This window comes from Panthera tigris, chromosome F2 (genome assembly GCF_018350195.1).
Source record: "Panthera tigris isolate Pti1 chromosome F2, P.tigris_Pti1_mat1.1, whole genome shotgun sequence".
Taxonomy (NCBI): Eukaryota; Metazoa; Chordata; class Mammalia; order Carnivora; family Felidae; genus Panthera; species Panthera tigris.
In genome coordinates, this window is record NC_056676.1 from 32,973,477 (window position 1) to 32,996,956 (window position 23,480).

At 41.5% G+C, this 23,480-nt stretch overlaps 1 protein-coding gene across 5 annotated transcripts in view; it reads left to right on the forward strand.

Moving 5' to 3' along the window:
• Positions 1-23,480, forward strand: part of RALYL (RALY RNA binding protein like) — a 710,067-nt gene that overhangs the window by 636,337 nt on the left and 50,250 nt on the right. For all 5 annotated transcript variants that reach the window (XM_042973032.1, XM_042973034.1, XM_042973031.1 and 2 more), the window contains one exon: positions 20,894-21,007. In XM_042973032.1, the coding sequence (XP_042828966.1) occupies positions 20,894-21,007 (114 nt within the window). The remainder of the gene's footprint in view (positions 1-20,893; positions 21,008-23,480) is intronic.

A 23,480-nucleotide genomic window follows, 5' to 3' on the forward strand; every position in this document is an offset into this window, starting at 1 on the left:
TTTGGAGTCAGGCAGCCTACTCCAAACTTGATTCTGTTGCCTTTTTGCTAGGCAGAATTTTGAGTTTCTTCTGTTTTTGTTTTAGGAATGTGGAGATAGATATTTTTAAGTATATTTCTTTATTTTGAGAGAGAGAGAGAAAGCATGAGCAGGGGAAGGGCAGAGAGTGAGGAGAGAGAGAGAATCCCAAGCAGGCTCCACACTGTCAGCACAGAGCCTAATGTGGGGTTCCAACTCACCAACCTCAAGATTATGATCTGAGCTGAAGTCAGATGCTTAACTGACTGAGCCACCCAGATGCCCCACAAATAGATTTAAAAATTTTTTTAATTTTTTATTTGCATTCCAGTTAACATACAGTATAATATTCATTTCAGATATACAATATAGCGATTTGACACTTCCATACAACCCCCAGTGCTCATCGCAAGTGCACTCCTTAATCCCTATCATCTGTTTAACCCGTCCCCCTACCCACCTCTCCTCTGGCAACTGTCAGTTTGTTCTCTGTAGTTAAGAGTCTGTTTCATGGTTTGCCTCTCTTTCTCTCTCTCTTTTTTTCCCTTTGTTCATTTGTTTTGTTTATTAATTTCCATAGATGACTAAAATATCATATGGTATGTGTCTTCCTCTGACTGACTTATTTCACTGAGCATAATACTCTTTAGCCCCATCCGTGTCATCACAAATGGCAGGATTTCATACTTTCTTATGGATGAGTAATATTCAATTATATATATGTATGTATACATATGTGTATATATATGTATATACATATATATACACATATGGCATCTTCCTTATTTTTTAAAATTTTTTAATGTTTATTTATTTTTGAGAGATAGAGACAGACACAGTGTGAGCAGGCAAGGGGTAGAGAGAGGGAGACATAGAACCCAAAGCAGGCTCCAGGCTCTGAGCTGTCAGCACAGTGCCTGACACGGGGCTCAAACTCTCAAACCAGGAGATCATGACCTGAGCTGAAGTCAGACACTTAATCGACTGAGCCATCTAGGCACCCCAACTCCATCCTTGTTTTTTATGCAGATCTAGGGTTCTGGGTTGGGTTCAGGCCAGTGTTAGGTTTAGGGGCAGGGTGAGGGAATGTGTCTCGCATCCTGCACTTCAGAGACCTCCCCAGGGTATTAAGTTTAGGGTTAAGTGTTAGGGTAAGCGTTAGGAATTAGACGTTATTGCTAGGCAGTCTTAAACGTGTAACATCTCTAACATTCACTTGTCTAGCCCGTAAAACAATTTTCATGATGCATATTTTGTATACTTACCATAAAGATGAGGATGGCACAAGTGCAGCTGGTAATGATGTGCTAGACACAAGGGTGCACACAGCAGGTACTTGAAGACTAATTGGATTAAAAAACGCACTCATTTTCCATTTTATATTCTCTTTCTAGAAACATATAGAAAGAATTAGTATAGATGTATGTGGGCATAGGTATTATGACTCACATATATGCACAAATAGGTAATTCCTTTCTTCTAGGAAATTCCATTCATGGATGTGGTAATTGCCAAGCTATATTTACACATATAAATGGACAATGACACAAATTGCTTCGATTTATTGTAGCAAAATTTTTTAGAGTCTAACTTTTGAAAACTATTTACAAAGGTAGCAAATTAGCTTCTGCGTGTTCAACTAGCTTCAAATATATGAATAAGAAGAAAGGGACAAACAGAAGCAGAAGTAGAAAAATTGAAGAGACAATGATAAAGAGTTCTTAAAATACACTTTATGGAAACCAGTGGTCTTCATTTTTTCTGGATTTGACTGAATTAAAATTAACACGGTTTCTTAGTGCATAGTGAGAGAAAGAACTAAAACTGACAATCATATAGTTCCCATCAAATGAACTGCATGGCACAATAAAGAGTGTAGAATTCATGGTCAAAAGACCTAGGTTTAAGCCTGAATCCTGTTCAGATTATTACATTACACAAAGTCACTATATGACTTCGAGAATGTCATGTAAATTGTCAGGTTCTCAAATTCCTTTACTGATGAAGTAGTGTATGTAAACACGACTGATAAATTAAGTCCTATGCAAATTATAGTTATTCCCTTATTATTTATATTTAAGTAATTTATCAAAGGCTGGGGAAAGTAAATAAAAAGAGAAACAGGGGCGCCTGGGTGGCTCAGCTGGTTGAGCATCCGGCTTCAGTTCAGGTCATGATCTCACAGTTGGTGAGTTCAAGCCCTGCGTCTGGCTCAGTGCTGACAGCTCAGAGCCTGGAGCCTGCTTCAGATTCTGTGTCTCCCTCTCTCTTTGTTCCTCCCCCACTCATGCTCTGTCTCTCTCTCTCCCTCAAAAATAAATAAAAACATTTAAAAAATTTTTAAAAAATAAAAAGAGAGACAAATTAATGTGAATTATTGTTAATTATTGTCCACATGGTTGCAAACATTTTTAACTTTTCAAAACTGTTCCTAATAAACATGGTGTTGGTGAAGGAGGGTATGTAGTTATTTAGACTAGGGTTTCTAAGGCTTGACGCTATTGACATTTCTGATCAGATAATTCTTTGGTGTGGTGTGGGGGGCTATTCTGTATGCTGTACAATGTTTAGCAGACCAGATGCCCACAAGATGCCCGCCACCTCTCTAAACTGTGACAATCAAAAATGTCTCCTGACATTGCAAAATGTCCCATGCAGGTCATTACCCTCTGTTAAGAGCACTGATCTAGACAGTTAACTAAAGATTCTTTATTTGTCCCTGAATAGACTTGACCCACAGGTGACTAAAATAAATTGAAAATTTTTCACCACATAAATCAGAGATGCACACATCTTTTGATATAAAAAGATGGTATCATCTCATATGCCTAATTTCCTTTTTGGATTATATCTCATCTCTCAGGAAAAGGCACAAACATTATCTTGTTGACTGTATCAGAATGTAATAACATTTATCACCAAATCATTGAACTCTTTAGAGAGAGCAGGTCTGAAATGATTTAATGTGGCTTCTTTTTTTTTTTTCCAAAGTAAAATACTATAGTGATGGTTTAGGAAAAATATTTAAGATTATCTGTATGATGTAACCTGACTCCTAGCTTCTCTAGTATTGTTCTTGCCTAAAAGCAAGCTAAAGTAATTTGTTCTCGGAACTTTATCTTTATTCACTTATCATTTTGCTGATCTTGAAGAATAATTCTAAATTCAAGTCCTATGATCACTCATAGAAAAATAAAGTATTGCCTCTGGACAACCAAACATTTTCTTATTATGACAGTATGTTTTCTTTTGTCTGTACTTTTGCAGGGTTTTGTTGTAAAAATTATCTAAAGGAAAAGGAAAAGACATTTTTCCTTTGAAGATAATATTATTTTGCTTGTTTCAAGTTTTTTATTTCAATTCTAGTTAGTTAACATATAGTATAATATTAGTTTCAGGAGTGGAATTTAGTGATTCATCACTTACATACAATGCCCAGTGTTCATCACAACAAGTGCCCTCCTTAGTACCCATCACCCATTAGCCCATCCTCCCACCCGCATTCCCTCCAGCAACCCTCGGTTTGTTCTCTATAGTTGAGTCTGTTTCATGGTTTGCCTCTGTCTCTACTTTTTTCTTCCTCCTATATTCATCCATTTTGTTTCTTAAATTCCACATATGAATGAAATCATATGGTATTTGTCTTTCTCTGACTGACATATTTCATTTAGCATAATACATTCTAGCTCCATCCACACCATTGCAAATGCAAGATTTCATTTTTTTTATGGCTGAGTAATATTCCATTCTGTATATATACCACATTTTGTTTATCCATTCATCAGCCAATGGACATTTGGGCTCTTTCCATAATTTGGCTATTGTTGATAATGCTGCTATAAACATTGGGGCACATATACCCCTTCGAATCTGCATTTTTGTAGCCTTTGGGTAAATACCTAGCAGTTCAATTCCTGGGTCATAGGGTAGTTCTGTTTTTAACTTTTTGAGGAACCTCCATACTGTTTTCCAGAGTGGCTGCACCATGAAAATAGTGATGGGGTTTTTGGAATAATAGTGGGGTTTGGAGCTGATGGCCAAGAAAGAATTCTTGAGACATCTTTGGTGCAAAAGGTGATTTTATTAAAGCACAGGGACAGGACCCATGGGCAGAAAAAGCTGTTCAGGACCATGAAGAGACACTAATTATATACTTGGGAAGGGGAAGGTTCCAAAGGGATTTTAACATACTAAAGAAGACACAGGATACTGGAGGCCTAGCTATTGTCAGGCTAAAGCGGTTTTTCCCTTTATCAAAGCATTAACATTAAGACAGTAGGGAGTTCCTGGAGAAACGTTTTACTCTGCCAGCCTCAAGTATTTGTTAATGGGCTGCAGGTTATAAGGAAATTTAATTTTATCTGCCATTTCCTTCTGCCTCTGTTTCCTACATCAGATAGCATTATTGATGTCTTCTAAAACACCTGTTAGGTATATATTCTCAACTACTAGGGCAAACTCAGCCTATTTAATAAAATAAAATACTGTCTCTGGTTACTCCCAAATTTATTTTTCTACCTTTGATCTCTCCCATAAGCTCCAGACTCATATACCCAACTGCCTCTTTATCACTTGTATTTGGATACTAAGAGGCATCTCACAATTAACAAGTCTAAAGCAAAACTTATGATATCCCCCTACAGCCTTAACCTCCCTAAGTCTTCCCCTATCCTCATAAATGGCAATTCTGTCCCTCCAGTTATTTACGCCAAACATTTTGGAGTTCTCTCTGACTTTCCTCTTTCACCTACACTTTATCTCCAATCGATCCACAAATCCTTTCCCCTCAACTTTAGAATATATGCAGAATCTATTTACTTCTCACCACCCAACTGCTAGTTCCTTGGTCCAATCCAGTCTGCCATCTGTCCCTTGAATTATTTCCACAGTCTCCTTAGTGATCTCATTGCTTCTACCTTTGCCCCTTAAGTCTTTTCACATCACAGAGTCTGAATGATGCTCATCAAATGTGGAATTTAAGAAACAAATTGTAGCAGTGAATCACACACAGAGAGTCGGGACACAGAGCCTTTTCTTTCCAGGAAGCAGCTTTATTCATGCCAGCAGGCTAAGCAGACTCAGCAGGCTAAGACCCAAAAGGCTGAGCCCCTAGCTCAGCAGGGAGTTGCCTTTTGTACAGTTTTTGCTACTTTGTCTCCCATATATGGTAACACAAGTCTGATTCACAGGTCTATGTTACGGAGTCATGAGGAATGTCGTACACGCACACATAGCCAGGTTGCCTTCCCTTATCTTGAGGTTTTCCCCACATTCCTTAAGGAGGAGATCTACCACATTCCACCCTTTGATGCTCAGACCCCCTATTTTGGTTTAAAGAACATCATCTTGGTTGAGAGTTTATATTTCCATAACATCATCACGTGTGGCCATTTTCCTTTTGACCATTACCTCAATGAGGATGGAGACAGACTGTATAACCAGGAGACCTAGGCAAGGTAGGATTAAGCAAGCTCCCAAAATTCAAGAGGATAATTCCCATGAGGGTTTTGAATCCCCTGAGAGTTGAAAATCATCCACCAAATAACTCCCTGGAGCCCCAACCTTTCCAGGTTTGGACTGGGACATGAGCAACCTTTCTCATTCGATCTGTCATCTCCTCTGTGACTTTTCCTCCATTTCCTGTCTGTAGGCAGCAGTTGCTCAGGTTAAACTTTCCACAAACACCTCCCTCAGAAGCAAGCAAGGAATGTAAGGCCAAGCCATTTTGATAGATATCATTGTGCATTTTGGTTTGCTGCTTGGCTAGTAAGTTAAGAACTCTGGTGGTTTCATTGGTAATAATTTCTACAACTGTTTGACTATGTGCCTTAGCATGTAAATGGGAGTGCGGTAGCCCCAGGACCCATCCTCTGCCCAGGTGGCAGGGCCGTAATATTGGATTATACACTCAGGAGGCCATTCATCATCTTTCCAGTTGCCAATTTGTAGAGCACACCATTTCCTTTGAATCTCCCTGTCCCAATACACTTGGACTCCCAAATGTTCCCCTCTGACAAGTGGGAACAGGAAGTAACATGGATGAATAGTTCTTATCAGACATGACCCTGACCAGCCTGAGGGAAGTACTATATAGGCTGTCCTTCCACATATCCAGTATAGTCCACCTGGGGCCCACCATTCGATGGCCACATGGACATTGTCCTAGGCCTCTCAGAGATGAGAGGAGTTAGACAAGGGGTGGGGATCTGGCTCAATGTGATCTGGGGACCCCCACCATTGGGTTTCCTTGGCAGATGAGTTCTAAAATCTTTGGCCTAGGTACATTAAGCTTCCAATGGAGATGGTGAACTTTCTTCCCCACCAGGCAAGGCAGTTTTTCCCAATAATTTAGGTTTTGAGGAGCCAAACCCCAGTAGTAGGACTGGGGTATTTTGTTTCATCACAAGGTTCACAGGGATCTAATTCTCTAGCCTCCCATGGCCTTTGATCCCCCATGTTAGTTCCCCCACATACACAGCAAGAAGAGATCTTCAGAGTCTGAGCTATAGTCTCTGCTAGGGCTAGAAACAAGTTCCTTGCTGTGACTGAAATGGGAAGGGGGCTACTTCTTATTTCATAGAAGGAGTGGAAGACTTGATGGGACATGGTTGGATGGGGGGTAGTGACTCTCTTGAAATATAGCATAGTCCCTGTGTCTCTGCCTTGCCAACAGATCCAGATGCCAATTTGGGTGCCCCATTGCCATTTGGGTTAATGATGGTAAAATTAACAAGGTTACAGGCCTTTGATTGACAACCTGATATAGCACCCCCCCTTTTGAAGGAGTGCTGTTGTTGCCTTCTTTTTTCCAAGTAGCTCATGAAACACAGCTCCAGCTGGGGCATAAAAACTCAGGTGTATAGGCACGTGAACTGTTTTCCTCACACATGTATTTGTCATTGAGTCAGTATTTCTTCTCCCAATCTAACCCTCCACATGGTATATATCAAGAGTCCTTGGGCCCTCTATGACAAGTGCCCACTTTTTTCATATGACAGGTGCCTCTGGGCCAATACCTACAACCACACATACATCAAACAGCATTGACATTGGTCATTTTGGGGTAGCAATTTGTGTCCAGCTAACCAAGGCCCCCCACTTGGTAGGATCAGACTTCTAACCAGTCTTCACTGGGGGTTTATTATGGGTCATAGCATGTGTATTGACTCTTCCATTGACAGATAGAATAGGTGGTCTTATTGTGTCTGCAAGTCCCCAGGACTTTTCCTTGGCATGAGAAGTGGGCATGGTATAGTAAGATCCAAGTGACTTCCTGGCCTGATCTGGTTATGTGACCATATGGGTCACCTAATGAGGAATCGAGGTCTACAGAAGGGGACCAGATTAGAAGCAACCAATACCAACAAAGCATCCTATCCACAAAGGGAAGGTGAGTGCTAACAGAAATCTCTCACCACACGTCCAACCAGCCAGGGTGGCCTCTGCCAATCCTATGGTGAAAAGTAGAGCAAGAATCACAAGAACAGTAAGAAACAAAGCAGGACAGTGCATCATCATAAGGAAACAGATACAGAAAATAAGGACAGTGTGTTTGTTCCACCAGATCATTGATTCCTCAAGCTTCTGCTGTGTGTAGTCAGCTTCCGGAGTGACTAAAGCAGAGCTGCAGTCTCCCAGAGCCTCTGGAATTGCAGATTGCTTCTTCTGTATGGTCAGCTTGCATGGCATTGATGGATCAGGAATGCACTCCCAGTTTCAAAATGCCGACTTCACTCTGCTGTGGTGAATCCAGGGACCCACCTCAGCTACCTTTACTGCAGTAGGGGTGTACAAAATGACAGTGAGCAGGCCCCTCCAGAGGGGTTTTAGGGATTTGACATTCCACTCCTTCACCCGTTCAGCATCTCCTGGTTTAAAGGGGTGAGCGTCTGTGGTCAGACTCACAGCTAATCGCTCCCTAACCCAGTGGCGTAAGGTGGTTAGGGTAGAGTCAAGAGCCCGCATCTGTTCCCTTAGGGTTAGATTGTCTATTTCATTTAGATCCTCCTTTATGCCCTTGATAATGGGGGGAGGGCAGCCATAAAGGATTTCATAAGGGCAGAATCCCGTCTGCTTTGGGGGGCTACACCTGATTCGTAACAAGGTGATTGGCAATGCCTGGTCCCAGTGTAGGTGGGTTTCCTGACATAGTTTACTTAATTGAAGCTTCAGGGTTCCATTCATTCGTTCCACCTTCCCGGAGCTCTGGGGTCAATATGCCATGTGTAACTTCCAGGTGATCTTTGGGATCTTTAACCCCTTTGCCACCAGCTGCACCAGCTCAGCCACAATTGCTGGCCTGTTATCTGATTCCATAGTGAGAGGGATCCCAAATCAAGGAATGATTTCTTTTATAAGAAGTTGGGCCACTTCATGTGCCTTTTCTATGCGAGTAGGAAGGTTTCCATCCAGCCTGAGAAAGTGCACACAAAAACCAACAGATATTTACGGCCTTGGACCTGGGAAAGCTCAGTGAAGTCCACCATGATATTTTCAAATGGGGTTCCCCCAACACTCTGCACCCTAGGGTAGGCCTTGGGTTCCTGATGTGGGTTATTCCAGGCACACATTTCATATTGCTAGCATACTACTCAGGCTCTGCTGGAGAGTCGAAGGATGTAGAAATGTCGTCTCAACGTAGTCTCGAGAGCTGTCCTGGTAGTATGTGTTTCCTGATGGAACTTCTTGACAAAAGCTGGAGACAGGGCCTCAGGAATTGCTACTCAGCCATCTTCAAATTTCCCCCATCCACCTGGGAGGTAGCTTCCATTTTCAGTCTTAAACCAAGTACTCTCATGTTCTGAGTAATTAGAGTCCCATTCTGCCAGTGGACTAGGGAACAGTGCAGCAGTTAAAGCCGCTGATTCCACTGTTCCTTTGGAGGCTGCTAGCTTTGCCTCTCTGTCTGCCTTAGGGTTTGCAGCCATGGGGTCTTCCCTTGATGCATGCATCAATGCATGACTGCCACTCTTTTAGGGGCCCACACAGTGTCTAAGAGTTCAAGGATTTCCTTACTTTATGTCTTTTCCTCCTGAGGTTATTAGATCCTTCTCTTTACATAAAGCCCCATGTACAGTGGAGGGTGGGATGGCATACTTAGAGTCTGTGTATATATTAACACATATCCCTGCCACCCGTTGGAGGGCTGGGATTAATGCAATGAGCTCTGCCTTCTGTGCCAAAGTCCCCCTTGGCAGGGGTTTGGCTGATATAATAGAATTCAGGGTCACCATGGAGTACCCTGTAAGATGTTCTCTCTCTTTCACAAAACTGCTACCGTCAGAGAAACACTCAACATCGGACGCCCTTGAGGGGATGTCCCTCAAGTCTGGTCAGCTGGAGAACACCTCATCCATGACTTCAGTGCAGTCATGTTCTGGTTGACCTGGCCCCACAGGCAGTAGGGTTGCAGGGTTTAGGGTCTGCACTACTTCTAGATGAATGCACAGGTTTTCACATAGCATTCCCTGATATCTCATCATCTGGGCGTTGGTTAGCCAGTATTGTCCCCTGTACTCCATTAATGTCAATACTGAATGTAGCTCTCAGACTGTCAACTCTTGTCCCATAGTTAACTTGTCATCCTCAGACACTAAGAGGGCCCATAGGCAGGATAGCCAGCCTTGGGCAACAGAGTCAAGCTGCTTGAAGAGATATGCCACCGGGGGATGCCATGACCACAACATCTGGGTTACAACTCCTATTGCGACTCCAGTATGTTCATGAACATATAAGAAGAAGGGCTTGGACATGTCTGGGAGCCCCAGACCAGGCATGTTGGTGAGGGCCCGTTTGATCTCTTCAAAGGCCCTTTGCTGTACTTGCTCCCATAACAGAGGTTCCCACTCTCCCCTCTTTGTGGTCTCATAAAGGGGTTTTGCCAAGACTGAGAAGTTAGGTATTTAGATTCTACAGAAACCTGTGGCCCTGAGAAACTCCAGAACCTGATGTTGGGTCAACGTGACCAGGATTAAACAAACGGCTTGTTTTCTCTCTAGGCCGAGTTGGTGCTGCCCCTGGGAGAGGTGAAAGCCAAGGTACTTGACTTTCTTTTGACAGATTCGGGCCTTTTCCTTGAGACCTTATAGCCAGTGTCCCATGGGGGGGGGGGGTGGTGGTGGTGGTAAGGAGCTGCCGAGTTCCTTCCATGTAATCCTCTTGAGACCTTCCAACCAGCAGTAAATCATCTACATACTGAAGCAGAATACAGCCATTTTGATCCACTGGGAAGGCTCTTAGGTCTGAGGCTACTGCCGTGCCAAAAATAGTTGGGGAGTTTTTGAACCCCTGAGGCAATCTGGTCCAAGTCACCCGGACCTTGTCACCATTTTCAGGATTCTCCCACTGGAAGGTGAAGATCGGTTGACTCTGGGAGGCCAGTAGGATGCAGAAGAAGGCATCCTTGAAGTCTAGTCATATGAAGAAGGCAGCTTCGGCAGGGATAAGACCCAAGAGAGTGTATGGGTTCAGGACAATCAGGTGCAGGGTGACAGCAGCCTGGCTTATTGCATACAGATCTTGGATTGGCCGATAGTCACTGGTGCCCAGCTTCTGGACTGGTAGGAGAGGCATGTTCCAAGATGACTGACAGGGTTGGAGGATCCCATATTTTAGAAGTCTCTCCAGGTGCTTCTGTATTCCCATGTGTGCCTTACAAAGGATGAAATATTATTTTTGGAAAATGGGTCCTGCCCCTGGCTTTAGTTCTACAATTACTGGAGGTATGTTCTGGGCCAGTTCTGGTGAGTTGTCCTCACCCCACACCCCTAGTGCTCTGAAGAGAAGCTTAGGTCCCCATGAGACTGTAGAGGCACCATTGTTCCCCTTGGGGAATCATGAGAGTCATAATCTTTGCTTCTGGCTTTTGTAGGGTCAAAGCAGCTTGTCTGTGGGAGTTGAAAGTTATCTGGGCCTGCAGCTTTCCCAACAGGTCCCGACCCATTAAAGCCACGGGGCAGTCAGGGAGGTACAGGAATTCATGGATGATTTCATGCCCACCTAACCTGCATCTCCAAGGAAGCAGGACGGGATGGCATGTCCAACGGCCCATGGCCCCCACAATGGTGGCTTGTCTCTGTGAGAGGAGGCCCACGGGTTGGGTCACCTCGGGTGTTCCACCCCAGTATCTACCATGAAGTTGATGGGTTGGCCCCCCACATTCTTTTGGACCATAGGCTCTTGGCAGGCTAACAAAATAGAGCCCACTCTGTCTTAGTCCTCCTCATAGTCCTCCATGGCAGTTAGCCCCACAAAATCATCTTCGGGGGCCCCATGAGGTTGTGATGCTGGTTGGTACTGGCCCTGGACCATATGGCCTCTTTCTTTCTGTTTGGGGCCCTGCTGAGAATTAGTCAGCTGCAGAGTGCATTAATTTTTCTTGTGGACCTCCTGACAACAGTGAGCACAGTGATTCCATCCTAACTTTGATCCTGGGTGAGATGATCCTCCCTGCAATACCTTTTTGGCCCCAGCTCTATCCCTGTGGGGCACCTTTCTGGGAGCTTTCCAACTGCTCCATCAAGGCAGCAGCTAACAAGTCTACCTTTTTCTGCATCTTCTGGCATTCTTCCCTCCACCCCACCTGGTCACGGTTGACAAACACCTTAGTTGCTACTTCCAGCAACTGACTGGCATTCATGCCAGCAAAACTCTCTAGCTTTTGCAGCTTGTGCCGGATGTCCCCTTGTGCCTGACCTATGAAAGCTGCATTGACTGTCTGTTGGTTGACAGGCGCCTCTGGATCAAAAGGGACGTAGAGATGAAATGCCCCATATAGTCTCTCATAGAACTGGCTCAGGCTCTCCTTGGGTCCCTGGAACACTTTTGATGTTTTGCTGATATTCATGTCCTCTTCCCCCATTCCTTCATGCCATTTAGAAGGGCTTCTTGATGCTATCCAGTCTTTGCGAGCCCTCCATCTACACTTGAGTCATTTGGGTTCCATTTGGGGTCCTCCCCAGGCAGGTGAGCCCAAGCATAAGCCTGAGTGTCTAGCATCGCAGCAGGGGCATTCTCCTTCAACCATTTTAGGGCTGCCTGAATAATTTGGCAATGCTCCTCCATGTCAAAGAGGGTCAGGAGGAGTTGGCAGCAGTCTGTCCAGGTAGGTTTATGGGTTTGAATTATGGACTGCATTAGTTCAATCACAGCATGGGGCTTCTCCATATAGGTGGGAGTCTGGTGCTTCCAATTTAGGAGGTCTGTAGTGGTAAAGGATTGGTACAGAAAAACACGCTGGCCTTCTCAGATCTAGCCTTCCTGGTAAATAGGTCCCCTAGTTCCCCTCAGTGGCATCTGTAGGGCCCCTCAGTGTTGCTGCAAGAAGGGACTGTCTCCACTGGCCTGATCTTCTAATCGCCTTCCAGGAGGGGTGTATGAGGTTAGGACCAGTGGTCTGGGCAAACCAGTCACATCTGGAGAGGCCAGTGGAGCTAGAGGTGGCGAGGCCTCAAGACTAGAGGCCGGCTCTGGTGGGGTTTTGGCCCCCAGGGCAGCTGGAGGCTCAGGTGGCAATGAGGGGTACAGTGGGGCATATGGCAGTGGGGTCCCCTCATAGTCTCTCCCAACAGTATGGTTTTTCAGTTTTTGGCCGGCATTTGGAGGAAGCCGTGACATGAGCCATCATAACTTTACAGTTCTCTTCAATACAGACTTTTAGCCAAGGTGGGTGGAATAGGACCAGGTCTTGCCAACAAACAATGTAAGGAAATTGGGTGGGGTGGCCTGGATCCCCCACAATGACTCTGAGCACTTAACTAGTTCCTTATCAAGTGAGCCCTCAGAGGGCCAGCCCACCCCGAATGATGGTCAGTCAATTTCACAGAATTTCCAGAGCTTTCTAGGAGTAAATTTCACACCCTAATCTCCTGAATATCCCTTTTTGAAATTCCTCAACATACACTCTAGGGGAGTCAGTTTACTCTGTTTTCCACCCATTTCCTCCCCCTAACAGACAACTTTCATACACAAGAGAGGGAAAGGGGAGAAGGGAGGGACTAATTTGGAGAGGACATACACTCCCTTTGTCCATTTCCGGCTGCTCTCCTCTCAGAGATATTTCAGGCACTTGTTAGCATTAGTGGGTTCAGTATCAAGCCCTGACCCGGATCAGGGACCCCAGAGGAAGTGTGACGCTGCCCTAAGCCATATGAGGTCACCATGGAACCATGGATCAGGACTCAACACTAGCTTCATCCCATTGGTCAGGTCAAAACCTTTCGTCTGTCTCATTCACACACAGTCACACAGTGACTTCAACCCACTGCCCAGCTCCCAGAACCTTAGAGTTGTGGTTTCATTTCTTATGGAACTACTCAGGCAGCTCTGGGAGATGATCAGGCTCCCCTTCTGCCTCTTAGGGGCAGGTCTACCAAAACAAACCCAGATTCTTACCAGTCTGATGGGTGGTACTCCCTGATTTCGTTCCTGGGCCTCACCAGGTTCCTTTGTTCATCTGGGGACCTCACCCCAGCATGCCAGGGGTGGCTAGTCTCCTACTGATTGAGCGGTCTGCTGGAGACAGGTGAGGTCACCTCTCCTGGTGACCCGAGATTCACACCCCAGCGACAAGGGAGGTGAAACACCATCCCCACCTCCCAGGTGAGCCCCCACGAAATGTAGCAGTGAGTCAAACACAGAGAGTCGAGACACCGATGCTTTTCTTTCCAGGAAGCAGCTTTATTCGTGCCAGTACAGGCTCAGTGGGCTAAGACCCAAAAGGCTGAGCCTAAAGCTCAGCAGAGGGTTACCTTTTATACAATTTTGTTCCTTTGTCTCTCGTATATGGTAACATACAGTCTGAATGGGCGGTCTATGTTACAGAGTCCTGAGGAAGGTCACGCCTGCCCACATAGCCAGGTTGCTTTCCCTTGTCTTGAGGTTTTCACCACATTTCTTACAGAGGGGCTGTACCACAAAATGAACAAAGAAGAAGAGAGACAAACAAAAACAAAACAAAACAAAATTCTTTTTTTTTTTAATTTTTTTTTAATGATCATGACCTGAGCCGAAGTCGGAAGCTCAACCAACTGAGCCACCCAGGCACCCCAAAACAAACAAAAAAAATTCTTAAATACAAAGAACACACTGATGGTCACCAGAGGGGAGGTGATGGGGGGATGGGTGGAATAGATAAAGGGGACTAAGAGTACACTTGTCATGATGAGCATTGAGTACTGTATAAAATTCTTGAATCATTATATTGTACACCTGAAACTAATATAACAATGTATGTTACTTATATGCAAATTTAAAAAATTAACAATTTTAAATGTACTTACTCCCTAGCCAGGTCTTCCCTAACTTCTTGTATGCATCTTTTTTTTAAAAAAATTTTTTTTAACATTTATTTATTTTTGAGACAGAGAGACAGAGCATGAACGGGGGAGGGGCAGAGAGAGAGGGAGACACAGAATCGGAAGTAGGCTCCAGGCTCTGAGCCATCAGCCCAGAGCCCGACACGGGGCTCGAACTCACAGACCACGAGATCGTGGCCTGAGCTGAAGTCGGACGCTCAACCAACTGAGCCACCCAGGCGCCCCCTTGTATGCATCTTATATTCATAAACAAATAAAATGTATTTGTTTGTTGTCTTCTTCCACTGCTAGATGGAAGTTCCATCATTTCAGGGACTTCTGTCTCTTGTTTATGAATATATCCCCAGCTCTTGGGAGCGAACCAGACAATAACAGATCTTCATGAATACTGTTGAATAAATGTGTTCAACACTTGAGTCAAAAATGAGAGCAGTTCCTGTTTTTGTCAAGGAGAGAGATTTTTAATTTTTTTAATGTTTATTTTTTGGGGGGCAGAGTATGAACAGGGGAGGGGTAGAGAGAGAAGGAGACATAGAATCCAAAGCAGATCAGGCTCTGATCTGTCAGCACAGAGCCCAGCGTGGGGCTTGAACTCACAAACCACAAGATAATGACCTGAGCAGATGTCGGATGCTTAACCCACTGAGCCACCCAGGCACCCTAGCAAGAGAGATTTTTTTTAAAGAAGAGATCATTTAAAGTGTCATCTGAAGAAAGAGGATGAGTTTATTAAAGAAGAGGATCAAGTTTGATAATGACTTTACTCTCTAGGAAACATTTGAGCTGAGGATTTAAAAATTAAATGGCATTTACCAGGTAGAGGAGATGAGAGTGTAGGGCAGACAAATAAAAACAACAAAAACATAGCTATAGATGTCTAAAAACACAAGATACATTCAAGAAACAATGAACAGTTGTGAGTAGAGCCTAAATTAATTAGAAAGGCAAGCCTAAATTAATTAGAAAGAGTCAAGGGAACGTAATTTGGAGCTGATTGGGAAGTAAAGCAATTTTCTCAAATTCTCAAATCAATAAAGTTTAAATTGTAAAATTCATAACCTTTAGTAATTGGCTCTCATTTTCCCAAGCCCCTAACTTGTCTACATTGGGTTGCTTTTGCATAACAGTTATGTAACAGCAAGTTGATTAAAAGTATTCTGCATTATTCTTAATAAAAAATACTCCTGACTCTCACAATCTAATACTCTACCTAAAAATAAAGACACCATGGTCTATACAATGTATCTTTGAAAAGGAGGATTATGGATTTCGAAGAATTAAGGTGGAATTAGGGAAGAATGCAAAAGTGTGGTTGCCAAAGTTATGTGTGCTTATTCTTTTATCATAGTGCTTCTGATTAAGAAACAGTATGTTTCCACGCTGATTTTCTTCTTGCACTTCTTGCAATCTCTCCATTAGACATTCAATTCCAATTTACTGTCTGGTACATACACAAAGCTTTAAATAAGATTTGTTGGTTAGGTTGAAATTGCATCCAGTGACCCTACCTACTTATGCACATACCTACAAATTTTCTGGAATTTGCTAATTTCTTCCCATGTGTAAGACACTGGGTTAAATTCTCTTAAACATGCAAGGAGAAAAAGAGAGAAAGAAAGAGAAAAGGGAAAAAAAGAAATAGAGAAAGAGAAAGGAAGGAAATGAAGGAGGGAAAAAGGAAGGAAGGAAGGAAGGAAGGAAGGAAGGAAGGAAGGAAGGATGGAAGGAAGGAAGGAAGGAAGGAAGGAAGAAAGAAAAAGAAGGAATTGGATGCTTTCTCTCCATTCAAGACAGTTTGGTTGTTGAGAGCCTATGATGTGATAAATCCATTAATATGTCTTCTTCAAACAGCTGTCTAAAATTTCTTCTTTTTCTGCAAATTGGTGCAGCCGCTCTGGAAAGCGGTGTGGAGGTTCCTCAGAAAATTAAAAATAGACCTACCCTATGACCCAGCAATAGCACTGCTAGGAATTTATCCAAGGGATACAGGAGTACTGATGCATAGGGGCACTTGTACCCCAATGTTTATAGCAGCACTCTCAACAATAGCCAAATTATGGAAAGAGCCTAAATGTCCATCAACTGATGAATGGATAAAGAAATTGTGGTTTATATACACAATGGAATACTACGTGGCAATGAGAAAAAATGAAATATGGCCTTTTGTAGCAACATGGATGGAACTGGAGAGTGTTATGGTAAGTGAAATAAGCCATACAGAGAAAGACAGATACCATATGGTTTCACTCTTATGTGGATCCTGAGAAACATAACAGAAATCCATGGGGGAGGGGAAGGAAAAAAAAAAAAAAGAGGTTAGAGTGGGAGAGAGCCAAAGCATAAGAGACTGTTAAAAACTGAGAACAAACTGAGGGTTGATGGGGGGTGGGAGGGAGGGCAGGGTGGGTGATGGGTATTGAGGAGGGCACCTTTTGGGATGAGCACTGGGTGTTGTATGGAAACCAATTTGACAGTAAATTTCATATATTAAAAAATAAAATAAAATAAAATAAAATAAAATAAAAAAAATAAAATTTCTTCTTTTTCAAATGTTGCCTTGTCAGAGATCAAAATAATTTCTTAATCTGCAGTCTGAATAATTTTTTATGGTTCTGGTTAATGATGAAAAGACAAAGTTTTCAGTAGGTACTAACATAATTTACAATCTCTTCTGAAACCAGTTAATACATTTTCTAATTATGGAGGACAGACTTCAAAGCCCAGGACCTCATGGTATGCATCAGGAGCTTCATCAGTCAATAAGAAAAGAAGGAATTTATTAAAACACAGAAAATACTCAAAAGCATGACTCCTGAAATTCTTCAGTGTCTAATCAGGCCTTCACTCTCAAGAAGCTCACAATTTAATATGAAAAGTGTACATACTAAGTAAAAATCAATACACAGTATGTGTCTAGCGGTAATTATGAAATGCCACTAAATAAATTATAGATGAGAGATGCACCTTCCAGAGGGTTACTCAAAGAAGAATCCACAGGAGAGGCAAGACTTAAATGAAGCCCTAAAAGGCATATAGGATTTTAATAGATATATTTGCAGGATAGAGAGTCTTTGCTGGGATAAACATATAAATAATAATAATAGCAATAATAATAATAGTCATAGAAATAGTATCTTCTGCTACTACCATTTACTGGGCTTGATGATGTTCTGGGCATGGTGCTAAGTGCTTTATATGAATTACCTCATTAGGTTTTTATGACAAGCCTCTAAAGTAGAGAATGGAAATTGCAGATGTTGAACCTGAATCCTAGTGATTAAGAGTGACTTCCTAAAGGGACATAGAGGTGAACTAGAGTCTATCTGGTTCCATGCACTATTTGAGTAAGCACTAAGATTATCTGTTCAAGTGAAGAGTTTGCTTTGAGAGGAAATGGAATCTATAGCTGGAAATATACTTTGGAGCAGACCCTGAATACCAGTTTATAGCATTTGTGCACATGTGTGTGGGTTTCTGGCCTTTTTCCTATAGAAATGGGAACACTGTAGAAGTGTTCTGTAGGAAAGGTTTATGACTTATAACTATCACTATGAAGGCACTATGCAGTAGACTGGGCAAATTGAAGGCAGAAGCCCAACTGAGAGTGTGCAGAAAATGAACAGGGGGAAAAAAGATGTGAAAAGAAACGAAAATGAACTGGAATACTTTGGACCCTTAATTCTGAACTCATTTTTATTTTTTGGAAAAGTATCAGAAACCTAAGTTGCAGAGATTTAAAAATTTTTAAGTTTAGGAATCTATACTTGTAAAACATGCATCTATTTTGATGGAGTAGGGGATTAATGTAATATGCGGTGCAGCAGAGAAATGGTTAACAGGAGCCCCATGTCCACCCCACCCCCCAAGAAAAAAAAGGCAGAGAAAAGTTTGAGAGGGAATCACATGAGCTATAGAGGTGGCTCATCTCAGGAACTCCATCCTGAAACCGACACATTAGCACAGAACCACACCCAATCTATAGATTGTGAATCCAACTGAAGAAAGGTAGAAACAGGACTATAACCAACTAGGCCAGGTAAGTGGCAGCCTTCTTCCAAGGATAGCACTGAAATGCAATAAGAAAATAGCTTTCCCAGTTGCTCAAGAAGCAGCCAAAACGATTTTGAAGCCTTGCTTTTCAAGACCTTGAGGATCCTTTGCTGCTAGCCATTCCAAGACTGAAGCCAGGCAACTTGCACAGGCTGGAAATGTTCAGCATTTCCTGGTAAAGACAGGAAAAAGCAAACAGAACCTGTCCAGATTACATCCTTATTACCTCTAAGCTTAAATACCATGGACTAATTAAACTCAAATTTTATAATGGACTGACTTTGATCTTAAAAGGGGTTCCTACAGTGCTAGACTTGAGTCTAGACTTAAAGCCAGCCTTGACTCCCTGGACACTGGTAAGTTCCTACTTGGTGAGCCTAGATTTCTAGTGGCTTGTAATGTAGTTTCTAAAAAATGGGGCATTGGTGGGGTTTTTGTTTATTTTTTAAGGAGATAAATAAATTAAAATTAGTCAACTGCATTTCTGAGCTGAGAAGTGGCTCTACTTACTAAAACATCTATTCTATTAGTTTCCAGCCACAGTCCCATTTCTGCTGCATTGAAATCTAATGCTATAAGATAAAATATTTTCTATTAAATTTGATAGGTTTAAGTAAAACTACATGACATGCTTCCATCAAAGGAAATAAAAATCATTCTTCAAAGTGGAATCAATTTGCAATTGTGACAGATGATGTTTTTCAAATTTAGCTGCAGTTCCACAATGGTACTTTGATGTCTCTGAAATAATTGACATAAGGAGCAATTCTCTATTTTAAACTGTGTTCTACTTTCAGTTTGGTTCTTTATAATAGGAACACTCCACAGGGTCCTGGATTCTTGCAGTTTTTATTTTGCAAACTACTTTACATCATAAATAAAAAGCTTCTTTTTATAAAAAATGTCTGATTTTATAATAGAAAATGTTCTCTCATTTTTATATTGGAAATAATCTGTTCTTCCTTTGAGCAATTAATGTATATTGGTGCATAAGTTATCATGTATATTATCTCATATATCTTAGTTGACAAATATCTCCATTCCAAGCAAGCATAGATTGCATTTAGTTTTTATTAATTATAATTTTTTCCTGGAGACTAAAGAATTAAACTAAACACTCAGTTTCTTCCAAAATTTCTCGAAAATATCCAAGCTGAGATCATCATAAACTTGAAAGCAAAAGTGACAGAGAAGAATTAATAGGCTGAAATCAAGATCTGTGCCCCAGATCTTGAAGCATCTTTGCTGAGGCATGGCTACCTGAAAACCCTGAAAACTTTTCAGTAGGTACTGAAAGTTCATAGGCAGATGTAGATGTTCTGTAGTGATAGCTTTGAAATCTTTAATACTCTGGTTCTTGTGGGTTCATGGCAAATTTTCCAATGGTTCTCAGAAAAAGGAGAAAATAAGAACAGTACTGCAATGAATTTTTCATAAACATAAATATATTTATTGAAACGATTGTCCTTTACATAGGAGATTGTCCTTTTCTTAAGCCCTTTCTTTACAAAATAATTATTAGGTTGATAGTAGGATGTTTGTTGTTGTTAACATTTTACTTGGTAAAATGAAAGGTTGCCAATCTTGTGTTAGTCCTACTTGTTTTTCTTTGTTTTTTTAAAATTTTTTCAATGTTTATTTTTTGAGAGAGAGACAGAGAGAGACAGAGCACGAGCAGGGGAGGGCCAGAGAGAGAGGAACACACAGAATCTGAAGCAGGCTCCAGGCTCTGAGCCGTCAGCACAGAGCTCAACGCAGAGCTTGAACTCTCTAACCGTGAGATCATGACCTGAACTAAAGTGGACGCTTAACCGACTGAGCCCTCCAGAGCCCCCCACTTGTTTTTCTTTGAAGCCATGCTAAATACCAGTGGGAACTTTAGTGAATCTCCTTCCTTCCAGCCCCACGGCTTAAAAGGGGGCATGTACAACCCATTGCCTCACTTTTAAAAAAAAAAAAAAAAAAGAGTAGGTGACGTGGCAAGAGTTCTGTTAGACTTCTCTAGCATCTAACATTTCTTTAGAGGATACGTATTATATCCTGGTTTCAATAAAATACCAGGGAACTAGATTTAAGAATGTCATTGACCTCTCAAATATGTATTACAACATAGATCTCAAAGCAGTATTAACATACCTGTCGTGATTTTATCATTCTTCAAGCTGAATCCATTTTACAGTGCAGATTAACTCTACTATTTGCCAAAACTGAGTTTAGTATCATTTAGTTATTTGATAAGCTGTTTCTGGGTTACTCTGTCCCTTTGCCTAACAGTGAAAAGATGAAATGCCAGTATATCAAATGCTCACATCACTGAAAATCACTGTAATTCCCAATGTCATCTGGTACTCTAGGATCACTGGAAGTAACAAGAAACCAATGAGACTGAAAAGTATCCTATGTGATTTGACATAGTCTTGAGAAAACACGGGGTGTCTGTGACTTGTGTTTTCCATGAGTCGTGGTACATTTGACGTTCTATTGCTTTCTTTCCCTTTTCCCCTTTCCAGTGAAGTCAGATGAGTTACAGACAATCAAGAAAGAATTAACCCAGATCAAAACGAAAATTGACTCCTTGCTAGGGCGCCTGGAGAAAATTGAGAAGCAGCAGAAGGCGGAGGCAGGTAAGTGAAAAGGATCTGTGGCCACAGACACGTCGGAATTAAACCAGTGAAACACTGTCAATCACAGGGACAGCTCAGGGCCGGGGGGACACTGGCTGAGTTTAACAGTTTAATACAGATACGTGAATAAAGTCTTTGAGCCAAGAGTTGCAACAATGCAATCTAAGTTTTTACTGTTTGGAGAACATGAACCAATTTGTCTAAAATTCATATTTTTTAAAAAGAAAAAATATTTTGATAGTAATAATAATAATTATATCATAATTACAAGTTAATATCTCAATATCAAGCAACTTTAAGAAAATAAAATCAATTAATGGAATAACACTGTCAGACTAAAATAATATTCATATTTAAATAAACAAACTGCAGAAATATAACAGATTTCAAAAACAGTGATCATAAAGCCCAGCTCCTGCGTTGCTACAACCCTGCAAAACTTCAGTACCCAGTTTCAGGATCCTCAAAATCAAGAGCATGTCCCTGACCACCCGCGGCCAAGTCATTTGATTATATCTTTTATAACTTAATGTTCCCTTCTCCTTTGAATTATCAGCCTTGACCCTATTTGTATTCCAATACAATTCTAATGCCCTTGTCATGTGGTTACAGATATTTTTTAAATCACAGAATATGAGAACTGGGATAAAGTTGGAGATGAGCGAGTGCACATCGTGTTCTGCAAGGCCTCACATGCCTCAGAGGCTCCCTGGAGATAAGATGAAGGTTAGAAGGAGGCCCGGGAGGTAGATGAATTCTTGCTTCCTCTAAATTCAGCCCTTGTTCTACCTGCATCTATTTTAAATATTGGGATTCAACATAAGGCTTCATATTCTAAAAGAGCTTCACTTTTTAAAAAATAAAAAATATAGTTTTGAAAGCCATGGATCAAATCCAGCCTCCTCATTTCAGAGACAAAAATACAAAGATTCAGGGAGGTAAACTGATTTTTCCATAGTCACCTAACTAGTGAGTGATAGACCTAGGTCTCGAACCCAGGTCTCATGAGTGAATCCAGTGCCCTTCCCATTTGTAGTTTCAATCTCAGGTTCCACCAGGGCCTGGTCCCAGGATCTCACTGACGTGACACTACTTGGATTACTCTTAATTGATGAGAACTGGTGGGGATCCTGCAGCCCCTGAGCTACAGCAAAGAGGAACCTGCCTACTCATTCACCGTACCACTAGGGTGACGACCAGAGCTTTTACCTCCTGCCAATGAGCCATATAGGACTCAAGAATGAAAAGAAGCCAGATGTGAGTTGGTGGTATAGCATAATGAATGAGAGATATAAACTCTGGTTCAGATTCTCACATGCCAGTGACTGAGCCTTCTCCTTTATAGAATGAAGATAATAATCCCCACCTCACTTTGTGAGAAACAAATAAAATATCACATGTAACTTATATGGCACAGTAATTAGCACAGAGTAAAGACTCAGTAATTAGAGCTGTTTGGCATTGGTACTAACACAAGCATATAACTGCAAATGAACATTTCCTACTGTTTTCACACAACCCATTTTTTTAAAAACATGAGCCATATACCTAGCATGTGGCAGATTCTCACCAATGTGAATGTGAAAAAATAGATAATACAGAATTGTTTTTATTAAAAATTTCTATTATCAGCATATTTTCTACTATAAAAAGATATGGGCAAAAGATTTGAGTGAACATTTTTCTAAAGAAGACAAACAGATGGCCATCAGGTGCATGAAAAGATGCTCAGCATCACTAATCACCAGGGAAATGCAAACCGAGACCACAAAGTAATATTACATCACACTTGTTAGAATGACTAGTATCAAAAAGACAAGAAACAAGTGCTGGTGAGGATGTGGAGAAAATGGAACCCTTGTGCACCATGGGAAGGATTGTAACTTTCCACTATGGAAAACAGTATGGAGGGTCCTCAAAAGATAAAAAATAGAACTTCCATATTATCCAGTAATCACACTACTGAGCATTTATTTGAAAAAAAAAACAAAAAACAAAAACAAACAAAAAAAACACTGCCTACACTTCTTAATAGAGAAATTTAGATTTTAGGATGTTTTTTTATATGCTGTCTATGGCAGTAAGGTAAAGTGTTTCCGTGACTGAACTATCCTGTGATGTTGCCTAAATCAATATTTCCCTTTGAGGAACTTTTGTGAAATTCGTTATTATGTAAAACAACCCTTACAGCAAAGGACTTTGATAACCAATTTGCACTTCAGTTTAAAGGATTATGGAGAACTCATTTAAATATAAATCACCTCAAAGAGAAAAATGTGATCCTTATTCTATCATATTATACCTTCCAGTTTCCTGCAATGAATAATACCTTTCACTTATCTTCTTGGGAGATCATCTATAAATGTAACGCCAAAATTCAAAGCTTGCATTTTCTTTTCATGAGAGGCTGTCACCTTATTTTTGTACGTGTTTAAACTTTCCCAGTCATGAGACATTTATTTTTAAAATGATA